Source organism: Macaca nemestrina, chromosome 7, assembly GCF_043159975.1.
Source record: "Macaca nemestrina isolate mMacNem1 chromosome 7, mMacNem.hap1, whole genome shotgun sequence".
NCBI lineage: Eukaryota > Metazoa > Chordata > Mammalia > Primates > Cercopithecidae > Macaca > Macaca nemestrina.
Window position 1 is genome coordinate 63,425,965 of NC_092131.1, and position 20,060 is coordinate 63,446,024.

A 20,060-nucleotide genomic window follows, 5' to 3' on the forward strand; every position below is an offset into this window, starting at 1 on the left:
AGATATTTGCCCTATGTTAGTTCATAGCATCTCTGCCATCACTAAATCATAGCTTTCAAAGTCATCAGAATTATAAGTAAAATTAAATGCTACTCAGCGAACTTGTTTTGATAAAATTAAATCATCAGGAGGAAGTCTTTCAGCAAATCTCTCTGGTTTTATGATTATAGAAATGGGTTGAACATGGTAATGACAAGCCTGAATAAAAAATAAAGAAACAAACACCAGAGAGTGAGAGAGTCAGAAGTACAGTGTGTCACGCAAGAGTCAGAAACATGGGGCTACAAAATGATGTTGTAATAGTTTCCTAGGGCTGCAACAAGCAAGTACCACAAATTGAGTTATGATAACAAATTTATTCCCTCAAAGTCTGGAGACTAGAAATTCCAAATTAAGGTGGCAGCAGGACCATGGTCCCTCTGAAGCCTCTTATAGCCCCAGATATTCCTTACTCTGGGGCAGCATAACTCTAATGTCTCGATCTTTACATGTCCATCTTCCTACTGTGTCTGTGTCCAAATTTCTCTCTCTCTCTTTTAAGGAGACATACTCCATCAGCCAAGCTGGAGAGCAGTGGCACAATCTTGGCTCACTGCAACCTCCACCTCCCAGGTTCAAGCGATTCTTGTTCCTCAGTCTCCTGACTAGCTAGAATGACAGGCACACAATACCATGCCTGACTAAGTTTTATATTTTTAGTAGAGACAGGATTTTGCCATGTTGTCCAGGCTGGTCTCAAACTCCTGACCTCAAGTGATCCACCTGCTTCGGTCTCCCAAAGTGCTGAGATTACAGGCATGAGTCGCTGCACCCAGTCCCAATATTTTTCTTCTTATAAGGATACCATCTTAACCTAATTACATCTGTAAAGACCCTATTTCCAAAGAAGGTCATATTCACAGGTACTGGCAGTAGGACTTCAACATATCTTTTGGGGAATTACAATTCAATCCATAACAGATGTGAACCAAGTGAGCGAGAGAGAGAGAGAGAGAGAGAGAGAGAGAGAGAGAGAGAGAGAGCTGAATCATCTGAGATTTCTAGAACAAAAGATAAAATGCCAAGTCCTAAATTGAAAGAGAGATTGTGTAATGATTAGTGGGGTCATGTAGATGAGCAGAGCAAAAGAAACATATGTATGTCTTAAGAATGGAATGAGAAACTGCTCCATGAAATCTCATTATTCTACTTGAAATCTTAGGTAATTTTTAAAATTATCTATGCATGATATTTTTACGAACAAGCTAATACTAGTAGCAAAAGGCAGTTTACTATGACAGTTTGATGCATGATTAAGAAAGATCACCTTCTGATTTCCAATTCCAAAATGGCAGTGTAGAGGCAAGCTGGCTTCCTTCCCTCTCCTCCCATACAGAAAACCAAAAACAAACATGAAACAGTAAGATTTTCACCACCAACAACCCAGAGCTTAAGTGTGAAGATGAGAGACACTTGCTCGGGCTTCAGAGAAGTTTTTCTGAGTATATGGTAGGAGAATTGATCTTCCACATCCGTAATGCCCCTCCACCCCCATTCTGCCTGGCACCAAGCATATAAAAAATCTCCCCACAACTTATGATTTATACAGTGGAAGAAGTGAAATTGAGGTTCTTGACAAGCTTCTCCACCTTCTTGAGTTTTCATGGGAAGCATCAGGACTGCCTGAATAGAGAAATATCTTTGAGGATGGGCAGAGACAATGAGGGGAGCTAGTACTACCACTTCCTAATCCTAGAAACTCTGCTGTGTAACTTGGCCAAAGGAGATGCCAAATCAGAATGACTGTTCAGCAGCAGCACACTGTAGAAGGTATGTTCTTTGGATACACTGGACACAAACCCTAGTCACTCTTCCCACACTGCTGGGATAATCCCTTTGGAACATCCCCTACTTGGGACAGGCAGCACTCTGACCATTTATTATAACTGAAGTGAACCTGGGTCTAAGGTATCACTCAGCATCAACAAGGAGGCAGTGACCTACAGGATTTGCTAAGAAAATATATTCAGTAAAATCCAAAACAAGCCACACAGAGTAATTCTAGAATAAATAACTAATTATTCAATGGAAAGACACAGACATATGATCACAAGAAACAAGAACAAACAGAAAACCATTACCTCCCCATGAGGACAAAGTAAAAATTAAATGACTGATTCTAACAAGATGGTGATATGTGAGCTCTCTGACCAGGAATCTGAAATACCAATATTAAGAAAACTCAGTGAGCTCCAAGGTAATACAGAGAAGAAATTCAGAAATCTAGCAGAGAAATTTAACAAAAAGATTAAAATAATAAGACATTGCTGAAGTGAATACATTTGCTGAATTGAAGCACTCTTTAGAGGCCCTCAACAGCAGAATGAACCAACTAATGAAAAAAAATCAGTGAGCTTGAAGGCCAGCTATTTGAAAATACACAGAGGAGAAAAAAGAAAATGAATAAAAGGAATGAAGACCACCTACAAGATATAGAAAATTATTTCAAAAGACCAAATCTAAGAATTGTTGGTGTTCAAGAGGGAGCTGAGCAAGAAGGGTGTAGAAAGTTTATTCAGGGAAATAAGAACAGAAAACTTTCCAAAACTTGAGAAAAAAAAAATAACTATGTACAGAAAGGTCTTAGGGCACCAAACAGATTCAACCCAAATATGACTACTTATCATAAAGCATATAATAATTAAACTCTCAAAGGTCAAAGACTAACAGATGTCAAAAGCAGCAAAAGAAAAGAAACAACATAGGAAGAAGTTCCAAATTCATCTGGCAACAGACTCCTCAAACCTTATAGGCAGGAGGGACTAGAATGACATTTTCAATGGGCCCGGGGGGTGGGGGGGGGGAACTGTCGTCAAAGAATACTGCATCCAGCAAAATTAACATTTAACTATGAAGGAGAGACATATATATTTTTTTCTCAGACAAACAAAAACAGAGAATTCACCACCACCAGACTTGTCTTGCAAGAAATGCTAAAGGGAGTTCATCAGTCTGAAAGAAAAAAGCACTAATGTACAAAAGAAAACTTTAAGGTATAAAACCCATTGGTTAAATTAAGTAAATGGGAAAATCTAAAGTACTCTATATCTGTATCTGTAGTGTGAAATCTACTCATAAATCTAGTGTGAAGCCCACAAGATAAATATACAAAGAACAATAATGCTACAGCAACCTGCTAAGAGATAGGTAATATAAAAATGTGTACGCTGAGACAAATAAAAGTCACAGTGTGGTTGGGGAGAAGGTAGAGTTAAAGTGTAGAATTTTTTATATGGGTTTTTTTTAACCTTTGTTTCTGTTATTTTGCTTGTGATGTAAGATAAGTTTTTGCCTCGTTAAAATAACTTGTTATGTAAATAAGATGTTCTTTGTAAGCCTCATGGTAACTACAGTGAAAAACCCACACTAGATTCACTAAAAATAAAGAAAATTAAAACATACTGCCAGATATAACCACTTAACCACAAAGGAAGACAGAAAGAAAGAAAGGAGAAAAGGAAGAGAGGAATTTTAAAACCAGAAAACAAGCCAAAAAAATGGCAATAGTAAGTCTTACCAATAATAACACTGAATGTAAATAGTTACAATTCTTTAATTAAAAGGGCTAGAGTGGCTGCATGGATTAAGAAACAAGACCCACCTATGTGCTGCCTTCAAGAAACCCACTTGACCTGTAGAGATACATATAAACTGAAAGTAAAGTGGTGGAAAACATATTCCATGTAACTGGAAACCAAAAATGAACAGGGGTAGCTCCACTTATATTAGATAAAATGGTCTACAAATCTAAGACTGTAACAATGACAAAGAAAGTCACTATATTAAGATAAAGAGGTCAAACAACTCTGTTTCTTTGTTGACAGAAAAGCAACAAAGAAACAGAGTTAAACAATACACTAGATTTAATAGGCCTAACTGATATTTAAAGAACCTTTAACTTAACTATTGCAGAATACACATTCTTTTCATCAGCACACGGAACATTCTTTAGAATAGACCATATCAGGCTACAAAGCAAGTATGAATCAATTTTAAAAAATAAAAACCATATCAAGTACCTTTTCTGGCCACAGTGGAATAAAACTAGACATCAGTAACAAGAGGAACCTTAAAAATACGCAAACACATGGAAATTAAACAACGTGTTCTGGAACAACCAATGAATCAATGAAGAAATTAATAAATTAAAGATTTCTTGAAACAAATGTTAATGAAAATACAACATATCAGAATCTATGGGATATGGCAAAGCAGTACTAAGAAGGAAGTTTACAGCAATAATACCTGTATGATAAAAGTAGAAAGGCTTCAAATAAACAACCTAATGATGCACTGCAAGGAATAAGAAAGGAAAGAACAAAAGAAATCCAAAATTAGTACAAGGAAAGAAATAATAAAGATCAGTGCAGAAATAAATAAAATGGAGACTAAAAAACAACACAGAAGATCAGCAAAACCAAAAAGGGTTTTTTGAAAAATAAAATCAACAAAACCTTTGGCTAGACTTAGAAAAAAGGAGATGATTCAAATAAATAAAATGAGCAAAAAGAAAGGAGATCTGACATCCAAAACATCAGAAATACAAATAATTCCTAGAGACTATTACGAAAAACTATATGCCAACCAATTTGAAGACCTGACAAAAATGGATAAATTACTGGACACATAAAACCTGCCAAGATTGAACCATGAAGAAACAGAGAACCTCAACAAACCAATAACAAGTAATGATAGTGAAGCTGTAGTAATAAAAAGTCTCCCATCAAATAAAAGCCCAGGACATGAGGGCTTCACTGTTGCATTTTACCAAACGTTTAAACAAGAATTAATATTAATTCTCTTTAAATTATTCCAGAAAATACAAGAGGAGGGAGGACTTCCAGGGTCATTTTACAAGGCCAGCATTACTCTAATTCCAAAACCAAAGAAGGACACAGCAAAAAAGAAAACTACAAACCAATATCACTGATGAACAAGATACAAAAATCCTCAACAAAATACTAGCAAACTGAATGCAACAACACATTAAAAAGATCATTCAGCATTATCAAGTGGGATTCATCCCAGGGGCGTAAGGATGGTTCAACATATGTAAATCAATGAATGTGATACGTCACCTTAACTGAATCAGGAACAAAAATGATATGATCATTTCAATAGATGCCAAAAAAGCACTTGATAAAGTTTAATATTTCTTTATGATAAAAACCCTCATCAAAGTGGATATAGAGAGGACATACCTTAAAATAATGAAGACTGCATAAGACAAACCCACATCTAGCATTGTGTTGAATGAGGAAAAAATGGAACAGGACAAGCATGTCCACTTTTGCCACCATTATTCAACATAAAACTGGATGTCCTAGATAGATCAATTAGGCAAGAAAAAGAAATGAAAAGCGTCCACATTGGAAAGGAAGAAGTCAAATTAGCCTTGTTCACAGATAACATGATCTTATACATAAGAAAACCTAAAGACTCCACCAAAAAACTGTTTAAACTGATAAATTCAGTAAAGTTGTAGAAGCAAAATAAATATATAAAAATCAGCGACATTTTTATATGCCAATAGTGAACAATCTGAAAAAGAAATCAAGAAAGCAATCCCATTTACAGTAGCTGCAAAAATATAAAATACCTTGGAATCAATCTAGACAATGAAGTGTAAGATCTAGACAAGGAAAACTATACAACTTTAATAAAAGAAATAGAAAATTATACAAAAAATGGAAAGCTATTCCATGCTCATGGACTGGCATAATTAACATTATTAAAATTACAATTGTGCTCAGCAATTTATAGATTCAGTGCTATCCCTAACAAAATACCAATGATATTCTTTACAGAAATAGAAAAAAAAACTTCTAAAATTTGTATGAAACCACAAAAAACCCTGAATAGCTAAAGCAGTCCTGAGCAAAAAGAACAAAACAGGAGGCATCATACTACCTGACTTCAAAATTTACCACAAAGTATAGTAACCAAATAACACAGTACTGACATAAAAATAGACACATAGATCAATAAAACAGAATAGATAACTTTGATATAGATCCAAGAATATACATACAATCAATTCGTTTTTGAGAAAGGCAACAGGAACACACAATGGGAAAAAGATAGTCTTTTCAATAAATGGTGTTGGGAAAACTGGATCACTATATGCCAAAGAATGAAACTAGACTCCTAGCTCTCACCATACACAAGAATCAAATTAAAATGGATTAAAGACTTAAATCTAAGATATAACACTATGAAACCTAGTAGAAATACTTCAGGACATTGGTCTGGGCAAGCACAGGCAACCAAACCAAAATCAGACAAATGGGATCACTTCAAGCTAAAAATCTTCTGCACAGCAAAGGAAAGAGCCAACAAAGTGAAAAGACAACCATAGCATTGGAGAAATCATTTGTAGACTAATTGTCTGACAAGAGATTGATAACCAGAACATACAAGGAGCTCAAACAGCTCACTAGAAAAAAAAAAAATCAAATAATCAAATTAAAGGATGGGCAATCATTATACCAAAAAGATACCTATACTAGTATGTTTACCACAGCAATATTCACAGTAACAAAGATAAGAAATCAGCTTAAGTGTCCATTAATGGATGACTAGATAAAGCCAATGTAGTGTATATACATGATGGAATGCTATTTAGCCATAAAAAATGAAATTGCTAGGTGTTTCAAAATGGCAGAACAGGAACAGCTCCAGTCTGTAGCTCCCTGAATGATCAATGCAGAAGATGAGTGATTTCTGCATTTCCAACTGAGGTACCTGGTTCATCTCACTGGGACTGGTTGGACAGTGGGTGCAGCCCACGGAGGGTCAGCTGAAGCAGGGCAGGGCATCACCTCATCTGGGAAGTGCAAGGGGTTGGAGGATTTCCCTTTCTAGGCCAAGGAAAGCCGTGACAGGCTGTACCTGGAAAAAAAAAGGACACTCTTGCCCAAATACTGTGCTTTTCCAATGGTCTCAGCAAATGGCACACCAGGAGATTATATCCTGTGCCTGACTCAGCAGGTCCCATGCCCATGGAGCCTTGCTCACTGCTAGTGCAGCAGCAGTCTGAGATTGACCTGTGAGGCAGCAGCCTGGCAGGGGGAGGGGTATGTACCATTGCTGCGGCTTGAGTAGGTAAACAAAGCAGCCTGGGAAGCTCGAACTGGTTGGAGCCCACCGCAGCTCAGCAAGGCCTGCTGCCTCTGAATAAAAGGCAAAAGAAACTTCTGCAGACTTAAACATCCCTGTCTAACAGCTCTGAAGAGAGCAGCAGTTCTCCCAGCACAGTGTTTGAGCTCTGAGAATGGACAGACTACCTCCTCAAGTGGGTCTCTGACCCCTGTGTAACCTAACTGGGAGACACCTCCCAGAAGGGGCTGACTGACACCTCATATAGGCTGGTGCCCCTCTGGGATGAAGCTTCTAGATGAAGGATCAGGCAGCAATATTTGCTGTTCTGCAATATTTGTTGTTCTGCAGCCTCTACTGGTGATACCCAAGCAAAAAATGTCTGGAGTAGACCTCCAGCAAACTCCAACAGATCTGCAGCTAAGGGACCTGACTGTTAGGAGGAAAACTAACAAACAAAAAGGAATATATCAACATCAACAAAAAGGACATCCACACCAAAATTCCATCTGTAGGTCACCAACATCAAAGACCAAAGGTAGATCAAACCACAAAGATGGGGAGAAACCAGAGCAGAAGAGCTGAAAATTCTAAAAACCAGAGCACCTCTACTCCTCCAAAGGCTCATAGCTCTTTGCCAGCAACAGAACAAAGCTGGACAGAGAATGACTTTGATGAGTTGACAGAAGTAGGCTTCAGAAGGTCGATAATAACAAACTTCTCTGAGCTGAAGGAAGATGTTTGAACCCATCGCATGGAAGCTAAAAATCTTGAAAAAAGATTAGATGAATGGCTAACTAGAATAAACAGTGTAGAGAAGACCTTAAATGACCTGATGGAGCTGAAAACCATGGGACAATAACTATGTGTCACATGCACAAGCTTCAATAGCTGATTCAATCAAGTGGAATAAGGGGTATCAGTGATTGAAGATCAAATAAATGAAATAAAGTGAGAAGAGAAGTTTAGAGATAAAAGAGTAAAAATAAACAAACAAAGCCTCCAAGAAATATGGGACTATGTGAAAAGACCAAATCTATGTTTAACTGGTGTACCTGAAAGTGACAGGGAGAATGGAACCAAATTGGAAAACACTCTGCAGGATATTATCCAGGAGAACTTCCCCAACCTAGCAAGATAGGCCAACATTCAAATTCAAGAAATACAGAGAACACCACAAAGATACTCCTTGAGAAGAGCAACCCCAAGACATATAATTGTCACATTCACCAAGGTTGAAATTAAGGAAAAAATGTTAATGGCAGCCAGAGAGAAAGGGCAGGTTACCCACAAAGGGAAGCCCATCAGACTAACAGTGGATCTCTCAGCAGAAACTCTACAAGCCAGAAGAGAGTGGGGGCCAATATTCAACATTCTTAAAGAAAAGAATTTTCAACCCAGAATTTCATATACAGCCAAACTAAGTTTCATAAGTGAAGGAGAAATAAAATCCTTTACAGACAAGCAAATGCTGAGAGATTTTGTCACCACCAGGCCTGCCTTACAAGAGCTCCCGAAGGAAGCACAGTGAAAGGAACAACCAGTACCAGCCACTGCAAAAACATGTCAAATTGTAAAGACCATCAATGCTAGGAAGAAACTGCATCAACTAATGGGCAAAATAACCAGCTAACATCATAATGACAGGAGCAAATTTACACATAACAGTATTAACTTTAAATGTAAATGGGCTATATACCCCAGTTAAAAGACACAGACTGTCAAATTGGATGAAGAGTCAAGACCCATCAGGGTGTTGTATTCAGGAGACCCATCTCACATGCAGAGACACTCATAGGCTCAAAATCAAGGGATGCAGGAAGATCTACCAAGAAAATGGAAAGCAAAAAAAAGCAGGGGTTACAATCCTAGTCTCTGATAAAAAAGACTAAATGAGAATGAAGACACCATGTACCAGAATCTCTGGCAGACAATTAAAGCAGTTTGTAGAGGGAAATTTATAGCACTAAATGCCCACAAGAGAAAGCAGGAAAGATCTAAAATTGACACCTTAACATCACAATTAAAAGAACTAGAGAAGCTAGAGTAAACAAATTCAAAAGCTAGCAGAAGGCAAGAAATAACTAAAGTCAGAGCAGAACTGAAGGAGATAGAGACACAAAAAACCCTTCAAAAAATCAATGAATCCAGGAGCTGGTTTTCTGAAAAGATCAACAAAATTGATAGACCACTAGCAAGACTAATAAAGAAGAAAAGAGAGAAGAATCAAATAGTCACAATACAAAATGATAAAGGGGATATAACCACTGATGGTAGTTTGATGGTACAAACTACCATCAGAGAATGCTATAAACACCCCTATGCAAATAAATTAGAAAACCTAGAAGAAATGGATAAATTCCTAGACATATACACCCTCCCAAGACTAAACCAGGAAGAAGTTGAATCCCTGAATAGACCAATACCAGGCTCTGAAATCGAGGCAATAATTAATAACCTACCAACCAAAAAGTCCAGGACCAGATGGATTCACAGCCAAATTCTACCAGAGATACAAAGAGGAGCTGGTACCATTCCTTCTGAAACTATTCCAATCAATAGAAAAAGAGGGAATCCTCCCTAACTCATTTTATGAGGCCAGCATCATCCTGATACCAAAGCCTGGCAGAGACACAACAAAAAAAGAGAATTTTAGACCAATATCCCTGATGAACATCGTTGCAAAAATCCTCAATAAAATACTGGCAAAGCAAATCCAGCAGCATATCAAAAAGCTTATCCACCACAATCAAGTTGGCTTCATTCCTGGGATGCAAGGTTGGTTCAACACATGCAAATCAATAAATGTAATTTATTACATAAACAGAAACAATGACAAAAACCACATGATTATCTCAATAGATGCAGAAAAGGCCTTTGAGAAAATTCAACAGCCTTCATGCTAAAAACTCTCAATAAACTAGGTATTGATGGAATGCATCTCCAAATAGTAAGAGCTATTCATGACAAACCCACAGCCAATATCATACTGAATGGACAAAAACTTGAAGCATTCCCTTTGAAAACTGGCACAAGACAGGGATGCCCTCTCTCACCACTCCTATTCAACATAGTGTTGGAAGTTCTGGCAAGGCAATCAGGTAAGAAAAAGTAATAAAGGGTATTCATTTAGGAAAAGAGGAAGTCAAATTGTCCCTGTTTGCAGATGACATGATTGTATATTAAGAAAATCCCATTGTCTGAGCCCAAAATATCCTTAAGCTGATAAGCAACTTCAGCAAAGTCTCAGGATACAAAATCAATGTGCAAAAATCACAAGCATTCCTATACACCAATAACAGACAAACAGAGAGCCAAATCATGAGTGACCTCCCATTTACAATTGCTACAAATAGAATAAAATACCTAGGAATCCAACTTACAAGGGATGTGAAGAACCTCTTCAAGAAGAACTACAAACCACTGCTCAACGAAATAAAAGAGGACACAAACAAATGGAAGAACATTCCATGCTCATGGATAGGAAGAATCAATATTGTGAAAATGCCCATACTGCCCAAGGTAATTTATAGATTCAATGCCATCCCCATCAAGCTACCAATGACTTTCTTCATAGAATTGGAAAAAACTACTTTAAAGTTCATATGGAACCAAAAAAGAGCCCGAATTGCCATGGCAATCCTGAGCAAAAAGAACTAAGCTGGAGGCATCATGCTACCTGACTTCAAACTATACTATAAGGTTACAGTAACCAAAACAGCAAGGTACTCGTACCAAAACATATATATATATATACCAATGCAACAGAACAGAGGCCTCAGAAATAACACCACACATCTACAACCATCTGATCTTTGACAAACCTGACAAAAACAAGATATGGGGAAAGGATTTCCTATTTAATAAATGGTGCTGGGAAAACTGGCTAGCCATATGTAGAAAACAGAAACTGGATCCCTTCCTTACATCTTATACAAAAATTAATTCAAGATGGATTAAACACTTAAATGTTAGACCTAAAACCATAAAAACCCTAGAAGAAAACCTAGGCAATACCATTCACGACAGAGGCATGGGCAAGGACTTCATGACTAAAGCACCAAAAGCAATGGCAACGAAAGTCAAAATAGACAAAGGGGATCTAACTAAACAATGAGCTTCTGCAGCAAAGGAAACTACCATCTGAGTGAACAGGCACCTACAGAATGGGAGAAAATTTTTTCAATCTACTCATCTGACAAAGGTCTAATATCCAGAATCTACAAAGAACTTAAAACAAATTTACGAGAAGAAAACAACCCCATCAAATAGTGGGCAAAGGATATGAACAGACACTTCTCAATAGAAGGCATTTATGCAGCCAATAGATACATGAAAAAAATGCTCATCATCACTGGTCATCAGAGAAATGCAAATCAAAACCACAGTGAGATACCATCTCACACCAGTTAGAATGGTGATCATTAAAAAGTCAGGAAACAACAGATGCTGGACAGCATATGGAGAAATAACAATGCTTTTACATTGTTGGTAGTGTAAACTAGTTCAACCATTGTGGAAGACAGTGTGGCAATTCCTCAAGGATCTAGAACTAGAAATACCATTTGACCCAGCAATCCCACTACTGGGTAGATACCGAAAGGATCATAAATCATGCTACTATAAAGACACATGCACACATATGTTTATTTTGGCACTATTCACAATAGCAAAGACTTGGAACCAACCCAAATGTCCATCAGTGATAGACTGGATTAAGAAAATGTGGCACATATACACCACAGAATACTATGCAGTCATAAAAAAGGATGAGTTCATGTCCTTTCAGGGATATGGATGAAGCTGGAAATCATCATTTTGAGCAAACTATTACAAGGACAGAAAAGCAAACACCACATGTTCTCACTCATAGGTGGGCATTGAACAATGAGAACACTTGGACACAGTGCGGGGAACATCCCACCCCAGGGCCTGTCATGGGGTGTGGAAAAGGGAGAGGGATAACATTAGGAGAAATACCTAATGTAAATGATGAGTTAATGGGTGCAGCAAACCAACATGGCACATGTATGCCTATGTAACAAACTTGCATGTTGTGCACATGTACCCTAGAACTTAAAGTATAATTAAAAATAAAAAATAAATAAAGCTTAACCTGGTAGAAAATTAAAAAAAAAATAAAATCATGTCTTTTGCTGCAACATGAATGGAACTGGAGGCCATTATTTTAAGATAAACAACTCAGAAACAGAAAGGCAATGCATCTTCTCACTTATAAGTGGGAACTAAATAAAGCATCCACATGGATGCAGAGTGTCAACTGATACAACAATGGAGACTCAGAAGTGTGAGAGATGGAAGTGGGGGATGATAAGAAATTACCTAATGAGTACAATTTATATTATTCAGGTAATAGTCACACTAAAATCTCTGACTCCACCACATGTAATATGTCTATGTAACAAAATTATACTTGTAGACATAAATTTATACAAAAATAGGCAAAATATCTGAATAGACATTTCTGAAAAGATGGCATACAAATGGTCAACAGTGATATGAAAAAATACTCAACATCACTAATCAGAGAAATGCAAATCAAAACCACAATGAGATGTCATCTCCCCGCTGTCAAAATGGCTTGTATGAAAAAGACAGACAAGAGAGGAAAACATAAAGATCTAAGGACTGGAAATTGATAATTCAATTTAGTTGAAATCGATAATTCAGTTTAAGGAAATTTGGAAAAGCCTTATTTAAGTTAAAGAAGCAAAACTAATCCAATACACATAATCTTATATTAACCCAATTAGTGCGATGTTGGCTTTGACATTTATTTCTTGTTGTGAATTGACCCAAAATAGACTTTGAAGATATTACATGAAATTTCAGAAACTTGACTACAAAACACACCTGCAATGTTTGTCAGATATAATTGAGACAAACACCAGGCTCTCTCTTTGCAACCACAAAGATGTTGATAAACAACCCAATAGAGATTACCCCATCAATTGACCCTTTTATGAAATGTTTCTCTGTAGCATGCAGTACTATTTTACAGCATCAAAACTTTTTTTTTTTGTGGTGGTATTTTTTTTTTTTTTTTTTTTGAGACGGAGTCTCGCTGTGTCGCCCAGGCTGGAGTGCAGTGGCCGGATCTCAGCTCACTGCAAGCTCTGCCTCCCGGGTTTTTATGCCATTCTCCTGCCTCAGCCTCCCGAGTAGCCGGGACTACAGGCGCCCGCCACCTCGCCCGGCTAGTTTTTTGTATTTTTTAGTAGAGACGGGGTTTCACCGTGTTAGCCAGGATGGTCTCGAACTCCTGACCTCATGATCCGCCCGTCTCGGCCTCCCAAAGTGCTGGGATTACAGGCTTGAGCCACCGCGCCCGGCCCAGCATCAAAACTTTTTTTCAAAATCGGAGTCAATCCTCTCAAACCTTACCATTGCTTTATCAGTGAAGTTTATGGAATATTCTAAATCCTTTGTTGTTTTTGCAACAGTGTTCACAGCACCTCACTAGGAGTAGATTCCATCTCAAGAAACGACTTTCTTTGCTCATCCATAAGAAGCAGCCCTTTGTCCATTAAAGTTTTACCATTAGATTGCAGCAATTCAGTTATGTCTTCAGGCTCTACATATAATTTACATTTTCTTGCTATTTCCACCACATCTGCAGTTACTTTCTCCACTGAAATCTTGAACCCCTCAAAGTCATCTATGAGGGTTGGAATCAACTTCTTCCAGACTCCTGTTAATGTTGATATTTAGACCTATTACCATTCTTTATAAAGATTCTTAATGGCATCTAAAATGGTAAATCCTTTCCAGAGGGTTTAAATTTACTTTCAATTTCACATCCATTAATGGAATCACTATCTATGGCAGCCATAGCATTATGAAATATATTTAAATAATAAAATTGAAAATCAAAATTACTCCTTGATCCATCGGCTACGGAATGGATGTTGTGTTAGCAGGCATGAAAACAACATGAATTTCAAATGAGAGGTCTGTGACTCTTCTTTTCACTTGAACACTTAGAGGCCATTGTAGGGCTATCAATTTTCCTAATTTCAATATCGTTGTGTCTCAAGCAATAGAAAGGCCTGAGGACAGAGAGAGAGAGAGAGAGATGGGGGAACAGCTGGCTGGTGGATTAGTCAGAACACATACAATGTTTATCTATTAAATTTGTTATATATAGGGTATGGTGCTGCAAATATTTACAGTAGTAACATCAAGATCACTGATTATAGATCACCACAGCAGATATTATAATAATGAAAATGTTTGAAATGTTGCAGGAATTACCAAAATGTGACACAAAGAAATGAAATGAGCACATACTGTTTGAAAAAATGACATCAATGGATTTTCTTGATGCAGGCTTGCCATAGACTTTCAATTTGTAAAAAGTGCAGGATCTGTAAAACACAAAAAAGTGAAGTGTAATAAAATGAGGTATGCCTGTAACTCCCAAAGATCCCATCTTTAAATACTGTAACTTTTGGGGTTCCAACATATGAATTTGTGGGTAAAGAGACAGGGCCACAAACATTCAGCTCATAACACCAATGCATGTGAAAAAAAGGGAATTATTCAATTCACCATGTTTTCTAGGGGCAATATGGCATAAATAAATTTAAAAATATTCCCAGATTAATGCAGTCATAATTATTATTTGGCATATGATTATTACATTGTCTCCTATAACTGTATTTTAAAAGTCTATTTTCTCTTCTTAATTTTCCTCAGACTAATGCACAATGTTTTTGCATACTGTTTGATCAATATTCATCTTTCTAGTAAAATTCTTGAGTGATATCAGTTAAAATTTTATCTGTATTCCAAATCTAATACAATGTCATCTACAATTTGCTTGACTGGAGTTCCTCCTTTTCATAGCGTCATTTTTTAATGTTTTTATCTTCAGCTGGTGCAGTGGTTCATGCCTGTAATCTCAGCTACTGGGGGGGAGGGACTGGGGTAGGAGTATTGCTTAAGCCCTGAAGATTGAGGATGCAGTGAGGTATGATTGCACCACTGCACTCCAGCCTGGGTGACAGAGTGAGATCCTATCTCAAAAAACAAAAAAAAATAAAAATAAAAATAAAGTTTTTATCTACATTGGGGCATTCATTCCCATGTAGGTACTCAGCAGAGTCTAATGTGACTACTTCAAAAGGTGCATTTTTTTCTCCCTTGGCGTGTATTTAGACTCATTCTTTTAGTTGGCAATTTTGGGTGGAACTACACTCTAAAATAGTTAAATAAAAATTAAAATATCACACGATGTTTTGGAAGATAAACCTGCCTTCTATATTTTGAGAATAGGCTGTTGTATTACTGAAGGCTAAGGATGTAGAAAAGAAGCTTATATGAAGATGAACTTCAGAATTCAAGTTTTTCAAACAGTAGTAACTTCTTTTCAAGTCATATAAAATATGTTAATAGAACATCCTCACACGTTATGGGTTGTTTTGTACAATTGAAAATAGGCTGCAGTATTCTGAGTTCTGCATTACTGTCTTTGATAATAGGATGAAAAAAACAGAACTGAAAGTTCGAAAGCATCAATTTCAGCAATTAGAAAGTGGCACTACTGGAATTTACCTGATGTTCTTTCGTAGACAAATGCTTTTTTCAACTGGACTTGTTTCAAAAAGTAGATTCTCACTTGCAGCCATTACCTATGGATGTATACTAAGTTTAAAAGCCCTAGGAATACCACTGACGGAATCCTGAAGGCAGAATTGGCTATGATGTCATAGACCCTTGAAGGAAACTTCTAAAAGTGATATTTAGTTATAACAGAGACTAAACAAGAAAGATGCTTACTGAATAAGGTGGGATCCAACAAGAGTGTAGTATGGAATGTAATAACTTATAAATTACTTTTTTTCTGAGGGAGCTCAACAGAATGACACCTAAGAAAGGCAAAGTCTTCGACACTTGGTACGTTTGTGATTTTTGGCCATCACTTGAAAATTAATAAATCTGAAATCACTAGTCTTAGAAATGGAAGAAAGTGATGACTCTGATAAGCCTATCTCAGCATGTAGGCAAGAAATTCGAAAGAGAAGACGACCCAGCCAACCAATGGTAGACAAATCCCAGCAAACTGATGTAATAGAGAAAAAGAAACACATGCCCATACCAAAATCATCTAGCCCCAAAGCTACCCATCGTATTGGTAATACTTCTGAAAGCAAAGGCAACTACTCTGCCAAAGCCTATGAGTCTATTAGAGTATCTTCTGAACTTCAGCAAACTTGGACAAAGAGAAAGCGTGGACAGGAAATGACTAGTAAGTCTCTCCAGACAGACACCATTGTAGAAGAGAAAAAAGAAGTCAAGTTAGTTGAGAAAACCGTGGTACCTGAAGAAAAGTCAGCTGACGTTAGAGAAGCAGCTATTGAATTGCCAGAGAGTGTTCAGGAAGTAGAAATTCCACCAAACATACCTTTAGTTCAACTAAAAATGGACAGATCTCAGCAGACCAGCCGTACAGAATACTGGACCATGATGCACATCCCCCATGTGGAAAAAGTGGACAAGGAACAACAGACATACTTTAGTGAATCAGAAATAGTGGCTATTTCCAGGCCAGATAGTTCTTTTACAAAGTCAAAGGAAGGTGCCCGGAAACGTAAATCCTCAGGAAAGATTTCTGCTAGTGAACATCCTGAATTTCAACCAGCAACAAGCAGCAATGAAGAAATTAAGCAGAAAAGCATCAGCAGAACTTCATTTACTCAGGAGACTAAAAATGGTCCACCGGTACTTTTAGAAGATGGGCTTAGGGAAGAAGTAACTACACCTGTTGTACAAGAAGGTTTTGCTGTTAAAAAAGTGGCTTCTGCTGAAATAGAGCCTCCACCAAGAGAAAAATTCCCAGCTGAAATACAGCCTCCATTAGTTGAAGAGGCCACTGCTAAGGCAGAGCCCAGATCCGATGAAGAGACACATGTCCAAGTACAGCCATCAACTGAAGAGACTCCTGCTGCTGAGGCAGCCACTGCAGTTGCAGAGAATTCTGTTAAAGTTCAGCCTCCACCCGCTGAAGAGGCCCCATTAGTGGAGTTTCCTGCTGAAATTCTGCCTCCATCAGCCGAAGAGTCCTCTTCAGAAGAGCCTCCTGCTGAAATTCTGCCTCCATCAGCTGAAAAGTCTCCTTCAGTAGAGCTTCCTGGTGAAATTCAGTCTCCCTCAGCTGAAAAGGCTCCCATTGAAGTACAGCCTTTACCAGCTGAGGGTGCCCTTGAAGAGGCCCCAGCTAAAGTAGAGCCTGCCACTGTTGAAGAGACCCTTGCTGAAGTTCAGCCTCTATTACCTGAAGAGGCTTGGAGAGAAGAGGCTGGAGAACTTCAGCTTTCTACAGCTATGGAGACCCCTGCAGAAGAGGCTCCTGCTGAAGTTCAGTCTCCATTAGCTGAAGAGACCCCTGCAGAAGAGGCTTCTGCTGAAATTCAGCTTCTAGCAGCTACAGAGGCTCCTGCATATGAAACTCCTGCTGAAACTCGATCTCCACTATCTGAGGAGACTTCTGCAGAAGAGGCGCCTACTGAAGTTCAATTTCCATCAGCTAAGGGAGTTTCTATAGAAGAAGCCCCTCTTGAGCTTCAGCCTCCATCAGGTGAAGAGACCACTGCAGAAGAGGCCTCTGCTGAAATTCAGCTTCTAGAAGCTACAGAGGCTTCTGCAGAAGAGGCTCCTGCTGAAGTTCAGCCTCCACCAGCTGAGGAGGCCCCTGCTGAAGTTCAGCCTCCACCAGCTGAGGAGGCCCCTGCTGAAGTTCAGCCTCCACCAGCCGAGGAGGCCCCTGCTGAAGTTCAGCCTCCACCAGCTGAGGAGACCCCTGCTGAAGTTCAGCCTCCACCAGCTGATGAGGCCCCTGCTGAAGTTCAGCCTCCACCAGCTGACGAGGCCCCTGCTGAAGTTCAGCCTCCACCAGCTGAGGAGGCCCCTGCTGAAGTTCAGCCTCCACCAGCTGACGAGGCCCCTGCTGATGTTCAGCCTCCACCAGCTGAGGAGGCCCCTGCTGAAGTTCAGCCTCCACCAGCTGACGAGGCCCCTGCTGAAGTTCAGCCTCCACCAGCTGAGGAGGCCCCTGCTGATGTTCAGTCTCCACAAGCTGAGGAGGCCCCTGTGCAAGTTCAGCCTCCACCAGTTGATGAGGCCCCTGTGCAAGTTCAGCCTCCACCAGCCGAGGAGGCCTATGCTGAAGTTCAGCCTCCACAAGCTGAGGAGGCCCCTGCTGATGTTCAGTCTCTACCAGCTGACGAGGCCCCTGCTGAAGTTCAGCCTCCACCAGCTGACGAGGCCCCTGCTGATGTTCAGCCTCCACCAGCTGAGGAGGCCCCTGCTGATGTTCAGCCTCCACCAGCTGAGGAGGCCCCTGCTGATGTTCAGCCTCCACCAGCTGAGGAGGCCCCTGCTGATGTTCAGCCTCCACCAGCTGAGGAGGCCCCTGCTGATGTTCAGCCTCCACCAGCTGAGGAGACCCCTGCTGATGTTCAGCCTCCACAAGCTGAGGAGGCCCCTGCTGATGTTCAGTCTCTACCAGCTGACGAGGCCCCTGCTGATGTTCAGCCTCCACCAGCTGAGGAGGCCCCTGCTGATGTTCAGCCTCCACCAGCTGAGGAGGCCCCTGCTGATGTTCAGCCTCCACCAGCTGAGGAGACCCCTGCTGATGTTCAGCCTCCACCAGCTGAGGAGGCCCCTGCTGATGTTCAGTCTCCACCAGCTGAGGAGGCCCCTGCTGATGTTCAGTCTCCACCAGCTGAGGAGGCCCCTGCTGAAGTTCAGCCTCCACCAGCTGAGGAGGCCCCTGCTGATGTTCAGCCTCCACCAGCTGAGGAGGCCCCTGCTGATGTTCAGTCTCCACCAGCTGAGGAGACTCCTATAGAAGAGACCCTTGTTGCAGTACACTCTCCCCCAGCTTATGAGGTCCCTGTGGAAGAGGCCCCTGTTGACAAACATTCCCCACCAGCTGATTTGCTTCTGACTGACGAGTTTGCTATACAAGAGGCCTCTGCTGAAGTTGCACCTCCACCATCTGAACAAACCCCTGAAGATGAGGTGCTGGTAGAGAATGTGTCTACTGAATTTCAGTCACCGCAGGCGGCAGGAATTCCAGCAATAAATTTAGGATCGGTTGTTTTGGAAGGTGAAGCAAAATTTGAAGATGTTTCAAAAAAAATTCTGTCTAATACCAATGATGGATCTAAAGATTTGTCTAATACTAATGATGGACAGACTCCCACTCTTGAAATAGAAGGTGTCTTTCATATACAATTAAAAAATCGTCCTCCTGAACTGTAGTCAGATTGTACCTAAGCTAGCAATCAGAAGCTACGTGGTTTTGGAAGAACATACTTTAGAAAAGGGTGGGCAGCTGGAAGTAGCTTTGTCAATAAGGCAAATTAAAGTGAACCCCAAGAGTTGGAGTACAGGTTGGAAAATGAACAATAAAAACTGTAGCAGTAAAAAATTACTTATGTTACTTTCATTCAAATTGATGGCACATAAAATACCTATTTTAAAAGTAAGTTTATAATTGAAAAAAATTACTTAAAATATCCTTCCTACGGTAAACTTATTGACACGGGTGAAGTTTACTCTGCAGTCATCTTTTCTTTGCCTTCCCATTATGAGTCAATATAGTTTCTAGTGGAAAAACCAGTGTCTTTTCTGCAGATCTGTCATCTACTTTAAATTCCTTGAGTCTTAGTCACACATCTAAAGTTATGTGATGTTCTCTTTCTCCTTATTATAATTAATCATATCTCTTATTTTCTTTTCATTCAATTCCTTCTGAGACAAGCATTACTTTCCTGGTTTTAGCCTAAGTGTTCTTTATCTTCTTACACATTTTACGTTTCAATGTCTGGATAGAAAGACTGACTTCCTTTGTAAAAATCTTCAGTTCAATAAAATGAAGATGGTCATAAAGTACT

At 39.3% G+C, this 20,060-nt stretch overlaps 1 protein-coding gene and 1 long non-coding RNA gene across 2 annotated transcripts in view; both read left to right on the forward strand.

The window, feature by feature from the left end:
* LOC105481911 (uncharacterized) overlaps positions 1 to 20,060 on the forward strand; it is a 199,198-nt gene that overhangs the window by 121,228 nt on the left and 57,910 nt on the right. The gene's annotated exons all lie outside the window — the stretch shown is intronic.
* On the forward strand, positions 15,890 to 19,597 carry LOC105481909 (fibrous sheath CABYR binding protein). Its single transcript, XM_071100250.1, has one exon. The coding sequence runs from the start codon at positions 16,120 to 16,122 to the stop codon at positions 19,423 to 19,425; it is 3,306 nt and encodes a 1,101-aa protein (XP_070956351.1). The 5' UTR covers positions 15,890 to 16,119; the 3' UTR covers positions 19,426 to 19,597.

Excerpts from the sequence above, each read along its gene's own strand:
- LOC105481909 (XM_071100250.1), top strand. The coding sequence starts at position 16,120 with ATGGAAGAAAGTGATGACTCTGATAAGCCTATCTCAGCATGTAGGCAA.